This window comes from Tursiops truncatus, chromosome 7 (assembly GCF_011762595.2).
Source record: "Tursiops truncatus isolate mTurTru1 chromosome 7, mTurTru1.mat.Y, whole genome shotgun sequence".
Taxonomy (NCBI): Eukaryota; Metazoa; Chordata; class Mammalia; order Artiodactyla; family Delphinidae; genus Tursiops; species Tursiops truncatus.
This window is the reverse complement of record NC_047040.1, coordinates 54,261,315-54,276,879: the sequence shown is the minus strand read 5'-3', so window position 1 is coordinate 54,276,879 and position 15,565 is coordinate 54,261,315. Positions and strand designations below refer to the sequence as shown.

Here is a 15,565-nt window from a genome sequence, read left to right as displayed (position 1 = left end):
AGAAGAGGTAACTGTCAACATACCTAAGACAGATACCAGCGCTTCACAAATATCTTGACCGGCCTCATTTTCTATGAGGCAACTGTATTGTGCATAATCCTCTATTGTGCTATCAAGAATTTCTAGGATCGTAGATTTTTCCGTCATGGTAATGCTGCAATTCCGAGATTGTGTAAGGGGGAACTCATTCTTCATCCAGCTCACCGAGATGGGAGGTGTGCCGGTAAACGTGGCCTCGAGAACGATGGGGTTTCCTGTCTCGACGCTGAAATCAGCCAATCTTTTCACAAAGGTGGCTGGTTCTATAAGGAGAAAACAGCAGGGCAGAAGTGGCATTTTCAAATAAAGAATCAGAAAAGAATGCTAAAGATACATGTTTTGGAGAAAAGAGCAAACCTTTCACAAAAAGATGCGTGGTACAGGAAGCACTGCCAGCGTCGTTAGCCACGAGGCAAGAATATTCCCCGCTTTGCAATGGCTCCACCTCAAACAATTCCAGTTCTGTGACAAAATCTTCCAGAGAGATGCTGCATGACTCCCCTGACACGAGTTCCCTGCTGCCTTTAAACCATTTGACCTTGAAAGGCGGGGTGCCTCTAATGACACTGGTGAATGTGAGGCTCATTCCAGGGAGAACTTCCAAAGAATCAGGGGCTTGTTCAAAAGATGGTGGTTCTAGATACCCCAGGAGTGGGGGAGATCAAGAGAAAAAAGAAATCCAATTGAGCAGTGCTTTTGCTCCTTGAAGAAAAGGGAATTAAGACTACACACGAGGGCTTCCCGGGTGGCGCAGTGGTTGAGAATCTGCCTGCCAATGCAGGCCACATGGGTTTGAGCCCTGGTCTGGGAAGATCCCACATGCCGTGGAGCAACTAGGCCCGTGAGCCACAACTACTGAGCTTGTGCATCTGGAGCCTGTGCTCCACAACAAGAGAGGCCAGGATAGTGAGAGGCCCGCACACCATGATGAAAAGTGGCCCCCGCTTGCCACAACTAGAGAAAGCCCTCGCACAGAAACGAAGACCCAACACAGTCAAAAATAATAAATGAATTAATAATAATAAAAAAGACTACACACGAAGTAATGAGGTGGATAGACCTAGAGTCTGCCATACAGAGTGAAGTAAGGCAGAAAGAGAAAGACAAATACCTTATGCTAACACATATATATGGAATTTAAGGAAAAAAAATGTCATGAAGAACCTAGGGGTAAGACAGGAATAAAGACACAGACCTACTGGAGAACGGACTTGAGGATATGGGGAGGGGGAAGGGTGAACTGTGACAAAGCGAGAGAGAGGCATGGACATATATACACTACCAAACGTAAGGTACATAGCTAGTGGGAAACACCCGCATAGCACAGGGATATCAGCTCGGTGCTTTGTGACCGCCTGGAGGGGTGGGATAAGGAGGGTGGGAGGGAGGGAGATGCAAGAGGGAAGAGATATGGGAACATATGTAAATGTATAACTGATTCACTTTGTTATAAAGCAAAAACTAACACACCATTGTAAAGCAATTATACCCCAATAAAGATGTTAAAAAACAAACAAACAAAAAAAAGACTACACACGAAGACAAAATAAAGAAATCCCCTGTGAGGCAGTCACTAAGTCAAGCAGCAGCCTGGTGCCTGTGCACTGACCTTGGACAGTCAGGACGGCCGAGCATTCGTCTGACCCAGCCACGTTGGTGGCCACGCACGTGTATGTGCCTGTATCAGAGGGCTCCAAGAAGCTCAGATTCAAAGTACAGACGTTTTCCGAAAAGCTGGACTGGCATTTAGGCCCACTAACGATCTCATTTCCATCCTGAAACCAGCCCACGGAGATGGGCGCGGAGCCGGAGACTCTGCACTCCAAAACCGCCGAGGCCCCCAGGATGGCGTTGGTGTCCTTCAACTTGCGGATGAAGGAAGGAGGCACGACTCGATCTACGTGGAGAAGGGTAGTTTTCCGTTGAAAGAGAAGCCTTATTTTCTACCCCAGGAAAAAGGGTATATTCACAAAAACCTCATACTACTCACCTGAAACATGGACAGACACAGTGCAGTTACTTTTACCAACACTGTTTTTCACTTCAAAGCTATATAACCCCTTGTCACTCATTTCTGCACAAGGGATTTTAAGTGAAGCCACTTTGTTGATGAATGTGATGTGATGTTTGCTGTCTGCAGATAATTCTCTCCCATCTTTGAACCACTTGGCTGAAAGTTCTGGTGTCCCAGCCACTGCACACTCTAATGCAAAAGGATTTCCGGTAGTGACAGTCATGGGTTCTGGTTTCTCTATGATTCTGGCTGGTTCTGAAAGAAGTATATTGCATTGAACACAAAGTCTTCTTTCAAACTAAGAGTGTAATCAGTATATTATTGGCTAAGAGTAATATGTGCAGGCAATGATCATGGGTCAATCAACCTGATTTTTTTCTCAGGCTGTATTTTGTTACTAACCTAGGACAGTCAAGACTGCTGAACACTCTCTCATTCCGGCATCGTTTCTGATCTGGCACACATATTTTCCAGAGTTAGATGCTTCTGGGCTTCCAAGTTGGAGTGTTGCAACGTTATCAATGAATGAAATCCTAGTGTTTTCACTCTCTCTGATAATGTCACCTTTATCTTTCAGCCAGACGACAGCAATGGGCTGGAAGCCTTCCACTACGGCCCGTAACTCAACGGCATCCCCAGCGAGGGTTGAGGTGTCACTTAGCTTCTTCACAAACCGTGGGGGTTCTAATGAAAGAAATTTGTGGTTAGAGAAAGAGGATGAGAATCACAGCCACATACATTATTGGTCAAGCAAGAAAAGATGAAAGCAAGAGATAAATATTTTTGTGCCCATGGATACAAACCTTTGAACTTGACAGTGCAAACACACGTGTCACTTCCCACCTCATTAGCAGCTTTGCAGTGATATTCTCCTACATCGGCAGCTTCCAGATTAAGGATGTGGAGACTTGTATCAAAATTTTTCGAAGTGATTTTAAATTTCTTGCTGCTCCGAACTTGCTTGCGATCTTTAACCCACACCACTTCAAATGGGGGGGTTCCCGAAATTTCACATTGGAAGATAACATCAGAACCTTTAAGGGCTCCTACTGGAGAAGGCTTCTGGGTGAAAACAGGAGGTGCTACCAGAAGAAAAGAAGATAAGCAATGAGAGCATTTGCCTAATGAAAGGGAAAAAATATTTTAGAGTCTAAATCGTTGAGTGCCCGGTGTGACCATATGACAGTATACTAACATAAGAAATGACTAGTCATAAAAACTAGTTTAAGAATTGCAAGCAAATCCCCTTAACTAGCCTTTTTATTTTGGAGCTCAGAACATTGCTGAGAAAGAATCCAGATCAGAGGAGAAGGAAGAAAGAAAGCAGCTTAGCATGTCTAACCTTTAATCGTCAGGGCTGTGCTGCAGCTGGCGTCCCCAACACCATTATGGGCTTCACAGATATAGTCCCCACTATCCTCTGTGCTGGCTTCATTGATGGTGAGCGATGCCACAGAATCCATGAATGACATGTTGTATTTCCAACTTTCATGAAGTTCACCGTCATTTCGGAACCACAAAACTTTGATTTCCGGGGAACCGCTTATTTTACATTCCAGTTTGATGGATTCTCCCTGCTTTGCAACTTTTGAAGCTTCTAATTTCTTAACAAACTTTGGAGGTTCTAGTAAGTCAAAGGAAAAAAACAGCTTACGTTTGTAGCTGAAGAGTCCATAAATACATTTTTAATCTGGTTTATTAGTAAGAATATATGCACTTTCTGAGAGTTCTGTGGTAAAATATATTTATCTTTTCTATTAAATAAACTTTTAATATTTTTAATAGAGAATTTAATTGGCAAGTTAATCTTTGTAGTTTTGATACGGAAACTAAAACATGTAAGTTAATGTATTATAGAGGTATTTGATCAAAATGGTAAGTCAGAATGCCACATAATAGGAAAGAGTGAAAAAAGAGAGAGTTGAAACAACATTTAACAAATTTCAATTAAACAACCCTCTGATAAGACTACTCTTAGAGATACACTAACTTAAAGAACAAAATAAAGAGAAAACAGAACTTCGATGAATGTTGCCTCCACCACTAACATACAAATTCCAACATGATCCAGTTACTTTATCCCGAACATTTACAAACTAAAGAAACTTTTCAAAGAAAATTACACAACATGGGAAAGAACAATATTGGTAAATGCCATGTGAAGATACCTTTTACACTGAGTTGAGCTGAGCACATGTCTTTGCCAACATCGTTGGTTGCTTGGCAAGTATATTGACCAGAGTCTCCTTTGCCTACTTTAAGAATTCTCAAATGGGGAGTGTTTCCCACACATGTAATTGTGTAGTTTCCTCCAGGACGGATTTCCTTGTTATCTTTTGACCAAGTAATTCGCATTGGTTGAGCACCAGTAACATGACACTCAAAGTCAGCACTTTCCCCAGCAATAATATCTATAGATACAGGCTTGATGTCAAAGAAGGGAGATTTCTTAGGTTCTGAAAGATGAGAAGAAAAGGCAACATGGGTTTTTTTTCTCTTTTTTATTGGCCGTTTCTACTTTGACAATGACTAAGAAGTCATGGTTTGCAAAGAGAGAGAGTAACATAGGAACAAACCTCTTGCTGTCAGTCTAGCACTGGAAGATGCTGTTCCAAGTGAATTAGAAGCTGAGCAGGAGTATTGGCCAGAGTGACTCAAGTCTGTTTGCAAAATTTTTAAAGTTGCCACATTATCTACAAATGATGTCTGTAGATTTTCATCATCTCGTAAAAGTACCCCATCTCTATACCAGCACACTTGGATGGGTGCGGAGCCATTCAGTCGACAAGTGAGGGTAACTGGTAACCCAACAGTTTGTTCGATATCCTTCAATTGCCTTGCAAAGGAAGGTGGGCGCTGGGACTCTGTTGGAAGACAAGTAATACTTGAGGCATTAGTAGATGAAATAAAAATTTCCCCATAAAGATAAGAGTGAAGACAAGGAAAAAAGAAACTTCTTAATTTCTAAAATAATATCATCACCTTGAATTCTGAAGACAGCCTTAGAAGCAGCAGTCCCTATACTGTTTTCTGCTTTACATGTGTACTCTCCACTGTCATTGATGTTCACTTTATTAAAAACAAGTGTGGCCACATTGTTTGTAAAATAGGTCCTGTATTCAGGAGTTGACCGTAACTTGGTATCGCCTTTGTACCAAGACACTGTAACTTCTGGTGTCCCAGCAACTTGGCATTGTAAAGAAACCGAATCTCCAACTGATGCCTCCAGAGGCTTCAGTTCCGTAACAAAATAAGGTGGTTCTAAAGAAGAAAGATTCACAGTCAGCAACTGGAATTAAAGAAAAGCACACAAACCATGCCTCATGTTAGACAAATGCCAATCATTTGAGAATAAGAAACACACCTAATGTAGATACCAGAGCTTCACAAACATCCCTTCCTGCCTCGTTTTCAATCTCGCAAGAATACTGTCCTGCATCTCCTTTTGTGCTATTCAGAATTTCCAGGATGCAGGTCTTCTCTGTTGTGACTATGTTGCATTTTTCAGATGGTGTAATGTTCACACCAGCCTTTTTCCAGGTAACTGAAATGGGGAGTGTTCCAGTGTAGGTGCTCTCCAGAATGATGGACTTCCCTGGCTCTACAGAGTGATCACTTAATTTCTTCACAAATACAGCTGGTTCTGGGGAGTGACAAAGCACAGCAGTTAAACACAGTGAAAACACAAACAAAGATGTCCCTTAAAAAGTAGGAAGCACAAATGCACTGGAGCAAACCTTTTACAAAGAGACGGGTAGTGCAGGATGTTTGGCCGGCATTGTTAGAAACCACACAGGTATATTCCCCACTCTGAGATGTGTCGACATTAAATAATTCCAGTTCTGCCACGGTGTCTTCAAAATAGATGTTACATCTGTCTCCTTTCACCAGTTCTCTGGCACCTCTGAACCAGCCAACCTTGAACGGAGGTGTTCCTCTAATGACACTTGTGAAGGTGATGTTTTTGCCTGGTAGTACTTCCAAAGGTTCAGGTTCCTTCACAAAAGAGGGTGGTTCTACATAGACAAGGAGGATAATGATAAGATCCTGTAAGCATCGAATTTAGTTGCAATTTTGAATCAAAAAGAAGAGCACTTTTGAATGTGTGCCAACCTGGATATGTACCCAAAGAGGAACTCATAAGAAAGGGTGTGAGCGTCTAACACTGACCTTGTACAGCCAACACAGCACGGCATTCATCAGACCCAGCGACATTAGCAGCCATGCATGTGTAATTGCCCATGTCCGATGAGTCCAGAGAATTCAGCTGCAACGCGCAGACATTATCTGAAAACGTAGTTTGGTACTTTGCTCCACTGACAATCTTCGTTTTCTCATGAAACCAGGCAACGGAGATAGGCAATGATCCAGCTACTTTGCACTCCAAGATGCAAGATGTACCCAGCACCCCAACTGTATCTTTCAGTCTTCGTGTGAAAGAGGGAGGAACCATTCGGTCTGCATGAGGAGAGGCAAGAGACTCGTGGTTTGAAAGAATAGAAGACACTTGAGAGAAGAAAGCGTGTGAAAGGAATTTGCTTAAGCAATGGGAAGAACATATCCGAACTAACCTGAAACATCAACCACAGCCGTGCAGCTGCTTTTTCCGACATTATTTTGAACCTGGAAAGTGTATGTGCCTGCATCTTGCTTTTCAACGGAGAGAATCTTTAAGGAAGAGATTTTGTTGTAGAAGCTAAATTTGTGTTTTTGACTGCTGGTCAACAGCTTTCCATCCTTGTACCATTCGACTGAGAGTTCAGGAGTGCCAGCCACCTTACACTCCAGAGTGCACGTTTCTCCTGCAGTCACTGTCATCGAACTTGCCTTCTCGACAATGACCGCAGGCTCTGAAATAAAATGTGATAGCCATCTGTCAAAGCCTGTTACCTTTACCTTGTTTCTACTATCAAATTCATTAACAGTTTCTTCCAATGATATGGATATCTTAGGGCTCCCTCTCTCTCTCTCTCTCTCACTCTCTCTCTCTCTCTTTCTCTAGACCTTAAAATGTGATTCCATAATTACACACTGTCATGAAATTATATGAGTTATTATTAAGAAATATGTTGGTGCATTAGTTGACTTCCAAAACAATTCAATGTACAAATTAATGTTGATATATACTGATTTGCACTTGACCCTCTCTAGAACAAAGCCTACATGTTGTTATGAATTACTCAGTATTTCTATTCTACTTTAAGGTGGTAAAGACAGTTTTTTGAAAGTTGTTATCCAAACAATGGCAAAATTGAAAATGAATATGCCCAAAGATGAAAGTGCAAGTCGTTCCTATCAAACTTTGATCTTTGGAGTTCTTGTCAGCTTTAACAACTATTACTTTCAGAAAAAATTTCCTTGTGGCATATGCTGGGCTCCCAATTTTTTCATTCTTCAACAAAAGATAGTCATGATTACATCTCCTAACCCATCAAGAAAATAATAAGAGACGGCTCATTTTTGTTAGGCTCACAGACACAGAAAAGAGTGTTTGAAAGGTCCTTTCCCGTAAACCTTTGAAATGGGTGACGACTGACATAGTTCTAGAAATTCAAAACAGGAGACTCTACCAGTATCTCTTAGTAAGTCATCTCAGCGTTTGGCACCTCCTTGTATCAAGGAACTATCGCACCATACTGTACCAACCTAAAACAGTCAACGTGGCCATGTTCTCCCTCATTCCACCGTCATTCTTGATTTGGCAGATATACTTCCCAGCATTAGCTGGCTCTGCTTTTGCAAACTGCAGAGTTGCAACATTTTCCACAAATGTAATTCTGATGTTTTCACTTTCTCTAATCACTTCTTCCTTTTCTTTAAGCCACTGGACAGAAATAGGCTGGGTGCCTTCTATAGATGCTTGTAACTCAGCGGGCTCACCAGCTACAACCGTGAGGCTGTTCAGTTTGGAGACAAATCTTGGTGGTTCTGAAGAGGGAAAGATGGATGGAGATTCTTGGAAAGATTGTCGAGATAATGGAAGAGAGAAAACAAATAAGCATTTTGCACGTTCCTGCCATTTCTGCCATGAGTAGGAAATAATGCATACCTTTTAATTTTACAGTACAAATGCAGGTATCACTTCCTACTTCATTCTGTACTTTGCAGTGGTATTCACCAATATCTGAAGGGCTGACACTGAGAATGTGAATACTTGCATGGAAATTTTTGGATGCGATCTTGTATTTCTTGCTACTTCGGAGTTGTCGCTTATCTTTGTACCAAACCACCTCAAATGGTGGTGTTCCCAAAAGTTCACATTCAAGACTAACTTCAGCATTTTTAAGGGTTTCTACCACAGGAGGGAAGCTGCTAAAAACAGGTGGTTCTGTAAAAAACAAGAATTCCTCATGAACTGGGCTACTTAACTTCATAGAATATTTTTATTTCTTTGTTTTTAAATTGGAAGAATGAGTCAAGATACTATAATAGGTCTAGCACTATCACTTTAGCAGTAACAGCTTCAGAGAAGCCATCAGCCTTTACAAAATCACTCTGCTTCACTGGCCGAGAACGTGGGCTAGACCTCAGGTGACCTTACTGAGCAGTTCAACATTCTGTCTACTCCACCTTACTACTTTTTCTGGGACTATAAAGATTGATGCACAAAACTGTAAAGCAAAACAAAACAATAACCAAACAAACCCCCAAACCCAAGTGTAAGAATCAATATGATTTGCATGAGGTACAGAGTCCTGACTTCAGGGATGAAATTTTTTGTATACACATTACAATTGGGACACTTGGAAGTTATCACAACATTTGTGCTCTAAGTCTTCCATGTCAACAAATGGTTTTTGCAATAATCGCCTTACAATATGACAAACTAGGACTTTGTGAAAAAAATTCTGGAAAATACTAGTACTATTTGCAACAAAGTATAGTGATGTAATTTAAAAAAATAGGAACTGACATTTGAGAGAGAAAAATATACATAATTGTCCTGTCCTGTTGTAAATGTAAGGTTAAAATCTGTATTGCTTGAACCTTGTATATATGTGGTAAATATTCCTTGCTTTTAATGATAAAGATTATAGTGAGGATGATGATATATTTATAAGTTGATTGAAGGCAAAAATTAATTTTAAAATGCCCACTTTGTTTTTTTGAGCATTTTGGAAACATCAAATTTGAACTGCTTGGCTAATATGTTGAGGTGAGTAGAATTACGACATTGGAATAACAAGAAAAATATCTCAGAATGATTGTCTACATGTACGCAAATCTTAAGAAGAAAAAACATCTAAAAATGGAAATAATACTAGTTTGGGAAAATATTCTATGATCTCAAATGGAAGCTAAAAATGACAGCAAAAGAATGAAGAGCTATGGTAGCCCGGGGAGAAGAAGGTGGGTTTCAGGTAATGAGGAACAGAGAAAAGAGGTTTCTACCTTTTACTATAACCTTGGTACTGCAGCTTGTGCTGCCAGCAGGGTTCTGAGCCTCACAAATGAAATCCCCACTGTCCTCAGTACCAAGACTATTCATCTGTATGACGGCCACTGAATCAATGAAAGCCATTCTATATTTATCACTGGCTGGGAGTTCATGTTCATTTCTGTACCACACAACTCTGATGTCTGGGGATCCAGTTATCTTGCATTCAAGTCGTGCTGAGTCACCTGCTTTCACTATTTTGGTTGCTTCTAGTTTCTTTGCAAACTTTGGTGGTTCTAGAGAGTGAAGAAAAGAGGAGATTTATGAGGGAACAGAGCAGATATAAATAACAAACTTCAATTAGGTACTACATAGGAAAGAGAAAAAGATGAACAATGCCTGGCAAACAGCGTGTACCGTGTTAGAAAGAAGGGTACTTTCTTGACTGGGTACATATATTGTAAAAGATTACAGAAAGGACAGGAGCCACAGGTCAGACAGAAACACAAAACAATCAAACTGGCACACCTGTCACAAGCAACACTGTGGTACAAGAGTCGCTACCAACATCGTTGGTAACTTGGCAAGTATATTGTCCAGTCTTGGAAGCATCCACTGAATAGAGATTTAAGAAGGTAGTTGAGCCTTCTAAGCCAATGAAATATTTAGGTCCAGAGGCAAGTTCCACATCATCCTTAAACCACTTTACTTTAAACGGTGGTGTTCCTTTTAGTATAGCTTTAAATTCCACTGTAGAATCAGGTATGGCTTGTTGTCGCCCAGGTTTCACTAGGAAACTTGGTGGTTCTATAGATTTTAAGAGAAATACATTTAATTAAGTTCCTTGTTGTTGGGTTATTTTGACAGTTTTATGGACATATAAAAAAACATTACTGAAAAGAGGTAATGACTGAATATTTCTTGAACTCAACATATATGTATCTAAAGAAACAGAATTATGGAGACTTTTAGTTTTAAAGGACTCCAGAAAAGAGTGCTATATTTGAAAAGCAATCGCAGAAAAGGGTCAGAAAGAGGTAAAGAAATTCTAACCTTTTACAGTTAAGATGCCACTGCATGCCTCACTCCCTGCTACATTTGAGACTTTGCATGTGTAATTCGCAGTATCTTCTAATTCCAGATTACTAACGTCCAGCGACACAGTGTTTTCATGACAGACGAGCCTGTATTTTGCACTTGTAGTTATTTCTTTTCCATCCTTAAACCACTGAGCACTAATAGGAAGTGAGCCAGAAACCTTGCACTCCATATGAATGGAAGAGCCTAGAACTTTATCCATTTTCCTTAATTTTTTGGTGAATGATGGAGGAATATTTTGATCTGTCCAATGCAAACAGCAAAACACATCCATTAATATGTTGCCATTTGTTTACCAAGGACAATAATATATATAAGGGAAGCTGACTGGGGCCAAGATACAAACCTAGCACTCTCAGGTAGGTGTCACAGCTACTGCTTCCAAAGTCATTTTCCACCTTGAAAGTATACGCCCCGCTGTCTTGCTTCATTACTGACTGAATCCTAAAACTGGCCACGTTATTTTCAAAACTCATTGAAAAATATCTACTGGGCATCATTTGTTTCCCATCTTTAAACCACTTCACTATGAGTTCTGGTGTTCCGGCCACAAGACACTCCAAGGTCACGGGGTCTTTTTCAGTGACATCAACAGACTTAGGTTTCTCTAGGATCTGAGCAGGTTCTGTAGTAAGAATGAAACCGTGGATGAGTTGCATTAATAATTCCATGGAACCAAGGAACTGCTTGTGAAATTGTCTTCACAGAATAACTCTTGAAAGGGATTGGCTTACACACCTTGTACTAAAAGGAAAGCATAACACCTCTCAACTCCTGACTCGTTCTTGGCTTGACACGTGTACCTCCCACTGTGTCCATTATCCACAGATCTGATTTGAACTGTGGCCACATTGTTCACAAAGGAGATGTGAACATTATCATCTTCATCCAGAATCTGATCATCCTTGAGCCAGGTTATAAAAATGGGAGGAGAGCCCACCACAGTGCTCTGAAAGGTGGCAGAACTTTTCAAGACAGTAGTGACGTTTTCTATCTTCTTAGTGAACGAGGGTGGCTCTGTGATTAAAGTAGACAGTGTGAAAAGAAGAGGTATATTTGAACTCCTCCCCATCATACAAGGTTAAAGAGCATTACAGAATTTGTATCAGGTAGCCTGCTCCTTGTGTGTCTAACTGACCTTTCAGAGAGACTCTAGCACTACAAGAACAGCTGCCGCCTTCGTTGGATACGATGCACTGGTATTCACCAGTGTCTGAGGGGTCGCACTTGTTGATATTGAGATTAAACACTGACACTCTGTCAGTCAGCGTATACTTTTTGCTGCTTCGAATTTCCTTGTTATTCTTCAGCCAAGTGACTTCAAATGGAGATGTTCCCATAACTTCACACTCCAGCTCCACGTCACTATCTTTGACTACTTCCGCGGGTTTCAGCTCCCTAATAATGGTGGGAGGTTCTAAAGATTCAAAAGGAAGACAGAGAATAGCTCACTCAAAGGAAGACCCAAGGACTAGCCAGCAGCACAGCCAGAAAGGAGAGAAGATGCAGTAACGAACCTTTCACTTTTAACTCAATGCTGCAGCTTGCCGTGCCAGCATCGTTACGAGCTTCACAGACATAAGTCCCACTATGTTCTACCCTGGCACCAGAAATTTGGAAAGTGGCTAAACCATCAGTGAAGGAAATGCCATGTTTCTCAATGGCTGTTATTTCATTCCCGTCCAGATACCAAGAGACTCTGATTTCAGGAGTGCCTGTTATCTGGCATTCAAAGGTCGTGGATTGTCCGTTCCTCAGCACTAGGACTGGGCTGGGCTTCTTAATGAAGTGAGGAGGTTCTAAAGATGGGGGAAAACGTGATATTGAACATTTTTTAAACCAAAGACCAATGAGAATCGTTTTCTTAAGCCTCTTCCCTCCCACCAAGAAAATCTAGGCAAGCAAGACAATGAGAAAATGTAGAGACCAGACCTTTGACAAAGAGAGTGGCTTTACTGGTTGCTATGCCAACATCGTTGCTCAGTTGGCAAATGTAGGTCCCCAAATCGGCAGCTTTGGCTGAAAAGAGCTCTAGAATGGTGGAGGTGTCATCCTTCCAAACTGAGCGAGCTGCTCCCGAGTGCAACTCTTTGTTATCTTTAAACCATTTTATTGTCATGGGTGCAGTGCCACCCACAAGCGCCTTTAATTGAACCCTTGTATTGGGATTGACATCTTGTGACTGTGGCTTTTCCAGGAAGTAAGGGGGTTCTGGGGTGAAAGAAAAAGAAGCAAAAGGGGGAAGGAATGGTTTATTTTAGAATGATCAGTCAAGGTAAGAATTAAGAAATGAGAGAGCAATAAGTTCTTGAGAGGCGGGGATAAAAATTGCCAACCTTTGACTGTCAGATGGCCGCTGCACTGGTTGTGTCCTGCCTGATTAGTGGCAGAACAAGTGTAGGTTCCACTATCTGTACCTTCCAGCTGACTGATTTCCAAGAAGGCAGTATTGTCATGAAAAGAGAATTTGTATTTTTCACTAGCTGTTATTTCTTGGTCGTCTTTGAACCACTGGATGCTCATGGGATGTGACCCAGCCACTATACATTCTAAGTCAATAAAAGACCCTTTAATGCTGTCCATTTTCTTCAGCCTTTTGGTGAATGAGGGAGGTATGATAAGATCTATGCAATGAAAAAGAAAAAAAATGGTCAATCTACCAATTTTTTTTTCTCTAAAATTGTAAGAGATGAAGGAGCACAGAAATGCCCAGTTTCTCTCCATAGAAAAGCTGTACCAACCTAATACATTAATGCTAGCCTTGCAGCTGCTCCTCCCGACATCATTTTGGACTTCGAAAGTATATTCTCCACTATCTCTCTTTTCTGTAGAAATAATCTTCAGTATAGAGACCGTGTCAGTGATACTGATTTTATATTTTTGGCCCAGGGTCAGTTCTTGGCCATCTTTAAACCATTTGGCTGTAATCTCCTTAGTCCCTGAAAATTTAACCTGCAAAGTGGCTGGGTCTCTCTGGGTGACATCTATAGACACAGCCTCCTCAATGATTGTTGCAGGTTCTGTAGAAAACAAGGGGATAGGTGTGGGTTGTGAACTGCTCTGCTGAAAGGCTTACATCTGCATTTTCCCCTAAAACCCATGGCAAACTTTCTGAACCAACCTTTTACTGAGAGTAATGCGGAACATCTCTGTACTCCCGCATCATTTTTGGCCTGACAGACATATTTCCCATCATGCTTGATTTCAATGCCACTGAGGTACAGACTGGCCACATTGTTCTCAAAGGTCATTCTTATGTTATCATCTTCAGTGATTTCATCGTTGTCTTTCAGCCAAGTCACCGTGATTGGCAAGGAGCCCTTCAGAGTGGCCTGGAAGGCAGCGGTACCTCCTCTAAGGGAGCTGGTGCTCTCGATTTTCTTTACAAAAGCTGGGGGTTCTAGTAGAAGAATGAATTCTCAATGAATACCAGCTCTATAGCAAAACTGGCTTTAAAAAAATAAAATCACTGACACTGCAGAAAAGCCAGTCCGTCATTAGAACTGACACTAACCTCTTAAGGTCACCTTGGCACTGCAGGCACTGCTGCCCACCTCGTTGGTCACCCGACACTGGTATTCACCCGCGTCCGCAGCTACAAACCTCAGGATCTGCAGGCTAACCAGCTGATCCTGAATGAAGGTTTTATACTTTCTACCACTTCGCAGTGTTGTGTTGTCTTTGAACCAAGTGATCTCAAAGGGAGGTGTGCCTGCCACCTCAGCCAGCAACATGACATCATACTCCTTCAACACTTCAATGGGCTTAAATTCCTTGGTAAAGTAAGGTGACTCTATAGCGGAAAAGGAATTATTGTGAGTTAATGGGGGTGGAGTCTGTGCCCTGGGCCACAACTTTGGTACCACAAGGGGCAATGTGAACACAAACCTTTGACTATTAAAATGCTACCACAGTGGTCACTGCCAGCCTCATTTTGAGCCTCACACATATATTCACCGCTGTCGTCAATGGCAACATCTTTAAGTGTTAGAACCGCGGTGGACTCCACAAAAGACATTTTGTGTTTGCTGCTCTCCTTAATTTCTCTGTCATTTGCAAACCACGTTATTTTAATTGGAGGGGTGCCCGTTACTTTGCAGGCTAGCTGGGTGGCGTCTCCCTTTTTTAACAGCTGTGATGGCTCTAACTTTTCAACAAATGTGGCAGGTTCTGTGGAAGGAAAGAAATCACCCAGAAATGTGAGAAAGAGGAAAGAACTTCTGACAATGGTGGCACAAAGATGTCAAGAAAACTATGCAAACCTTTTACAAATAACTTTGCACTGCACTCCACGGCGCCAGCCACGTTGCTGACTTTACAGGTATATGTGCCTGAGTCGGAGGTTTTTACTACATAGAATTCCAGGGAACTTTCTAAAGCTTCTTTGGTGATATAGCAGTTTCCACCGGAAACCAGCTCTTTGTCACCCTTAAACCATCTGATTGTGAGAGGGGTAGACCCTTGGAAGGTGCTCTTCAGGCAGATGGTCGAGCCGGGCAGAACATCCTTTGATGCTGGTTTAGTTACAAAACTGGGTGGTTCTAAAGAAGGGGGATAAGAAAGAATTTCAAAGAGTTAAGAGGCGCGACTGAAGGGAAGAAGGCTTAATTTGAACATCGTCTATGTAAGAATGAAAGGCACAGTTTCCAGCCAACCTTGCACAATCAGGGCTCCGCTGCAGTCTTTGCTTCCCATGGAATTTGTGGCTCGACAGGTGAAATTCCCTGCATCATTCATGTCTATTCTGCTTATCTCCAGAGAGGCTGTGCCTTCCACAAATGCTATTCTGTATCTGTCAGAGGAAGCTATTTCTTTACCATCCTTAAACCAGGACACCCTCATGGGGAGGGAGCCAGCGATTTTGCAGTCCAGCCTGCAGGTCCCACTAACCACACTGTCCACGTTGCGTAGGGGTTTGGTAAAAAATGGAGCAATGTCTCGATCTGTTCACAGCACAAGAAGAGAAGAAAGAACAATGTGGAACAGTGCTCAGTGATTTTAGTTTTGGTTGTTTGTTGGGTTTCAGAGGAATATGG

At 41.7% G+C, this 15,565-nt stretch overlaps 1 protein-coding gene across 1 annotated transcript in view; it reads right to left on the bottom strand.

The window, feature by feature from the left end:
* TTN (titin) overlaps nt 1-15,565 on the bottom strand; it is a 281,892-nt gene that overhangs the window by 186,453 nt on the left and 79,874 nt on the right. The window contains 31 exon segments of the mRNA XM_033859976.2: nt 24-302; nt 397-675; nt 1,649-1,936; nt 2,030-2,308; nt 2,456-2,737; nt 2,857-3,135; nt 3,396-3,677; nt 4,222-4,509; nt 4,630-4,917; nt 5,036-5,314; nt 5,418-5,696; nt 5,791-6,069; nt 6,224-6,511; nt 6,625-6,903; nt 7,700-7,981; nt 8,103-8,381; nt 9,446-9,727; nt 9,960-10,238; nt 10,485-10,772; nt 10,876-11,154; nt 11,268-11,546; nt 11,668-11,946; nt 12,047-12,328; nt 12,462-12,740; nt 12,866-13,153; nt 13,271-13,549; nt 13,651-13,929; nt 14,044-14,322; nt 14,418-14,699; nt 14,792-15,070; nt 15,185-15,472. Coding sequence (XP_033715867.1) covers nt 24-302; nt 397-675; nt 1,649-1,936; nt 2,030-2,308; nt 2,456-2,737; nt 2,857-3,135; nt 3,396-3,677; nt 4,222-4,509; nt 4,630-4,917; nt 5,036-5,314; nt 5,418-5,696; nt 5,791-6,069; nt 6,224-6,511; nt 6,625-6,903; nt 7,700-7,981; nt 8,103-8,381; nt 9,446-9,727; nt 9,960-10,238; nt 10,485-10,772; nt 10,876-11,154; nt 11,268-11,546; nt 11,668-11,946; nt 12,047-12,328; nt 12,462-12,740; nt 12,866-13,153; nt 13,271-13,549; nt 13,651-13,929; nt 14,044-14,322; nt 14,418-14,699; nt 14,792-15,070; nt 15,185-15,472 — 8,730 coding nt within the window.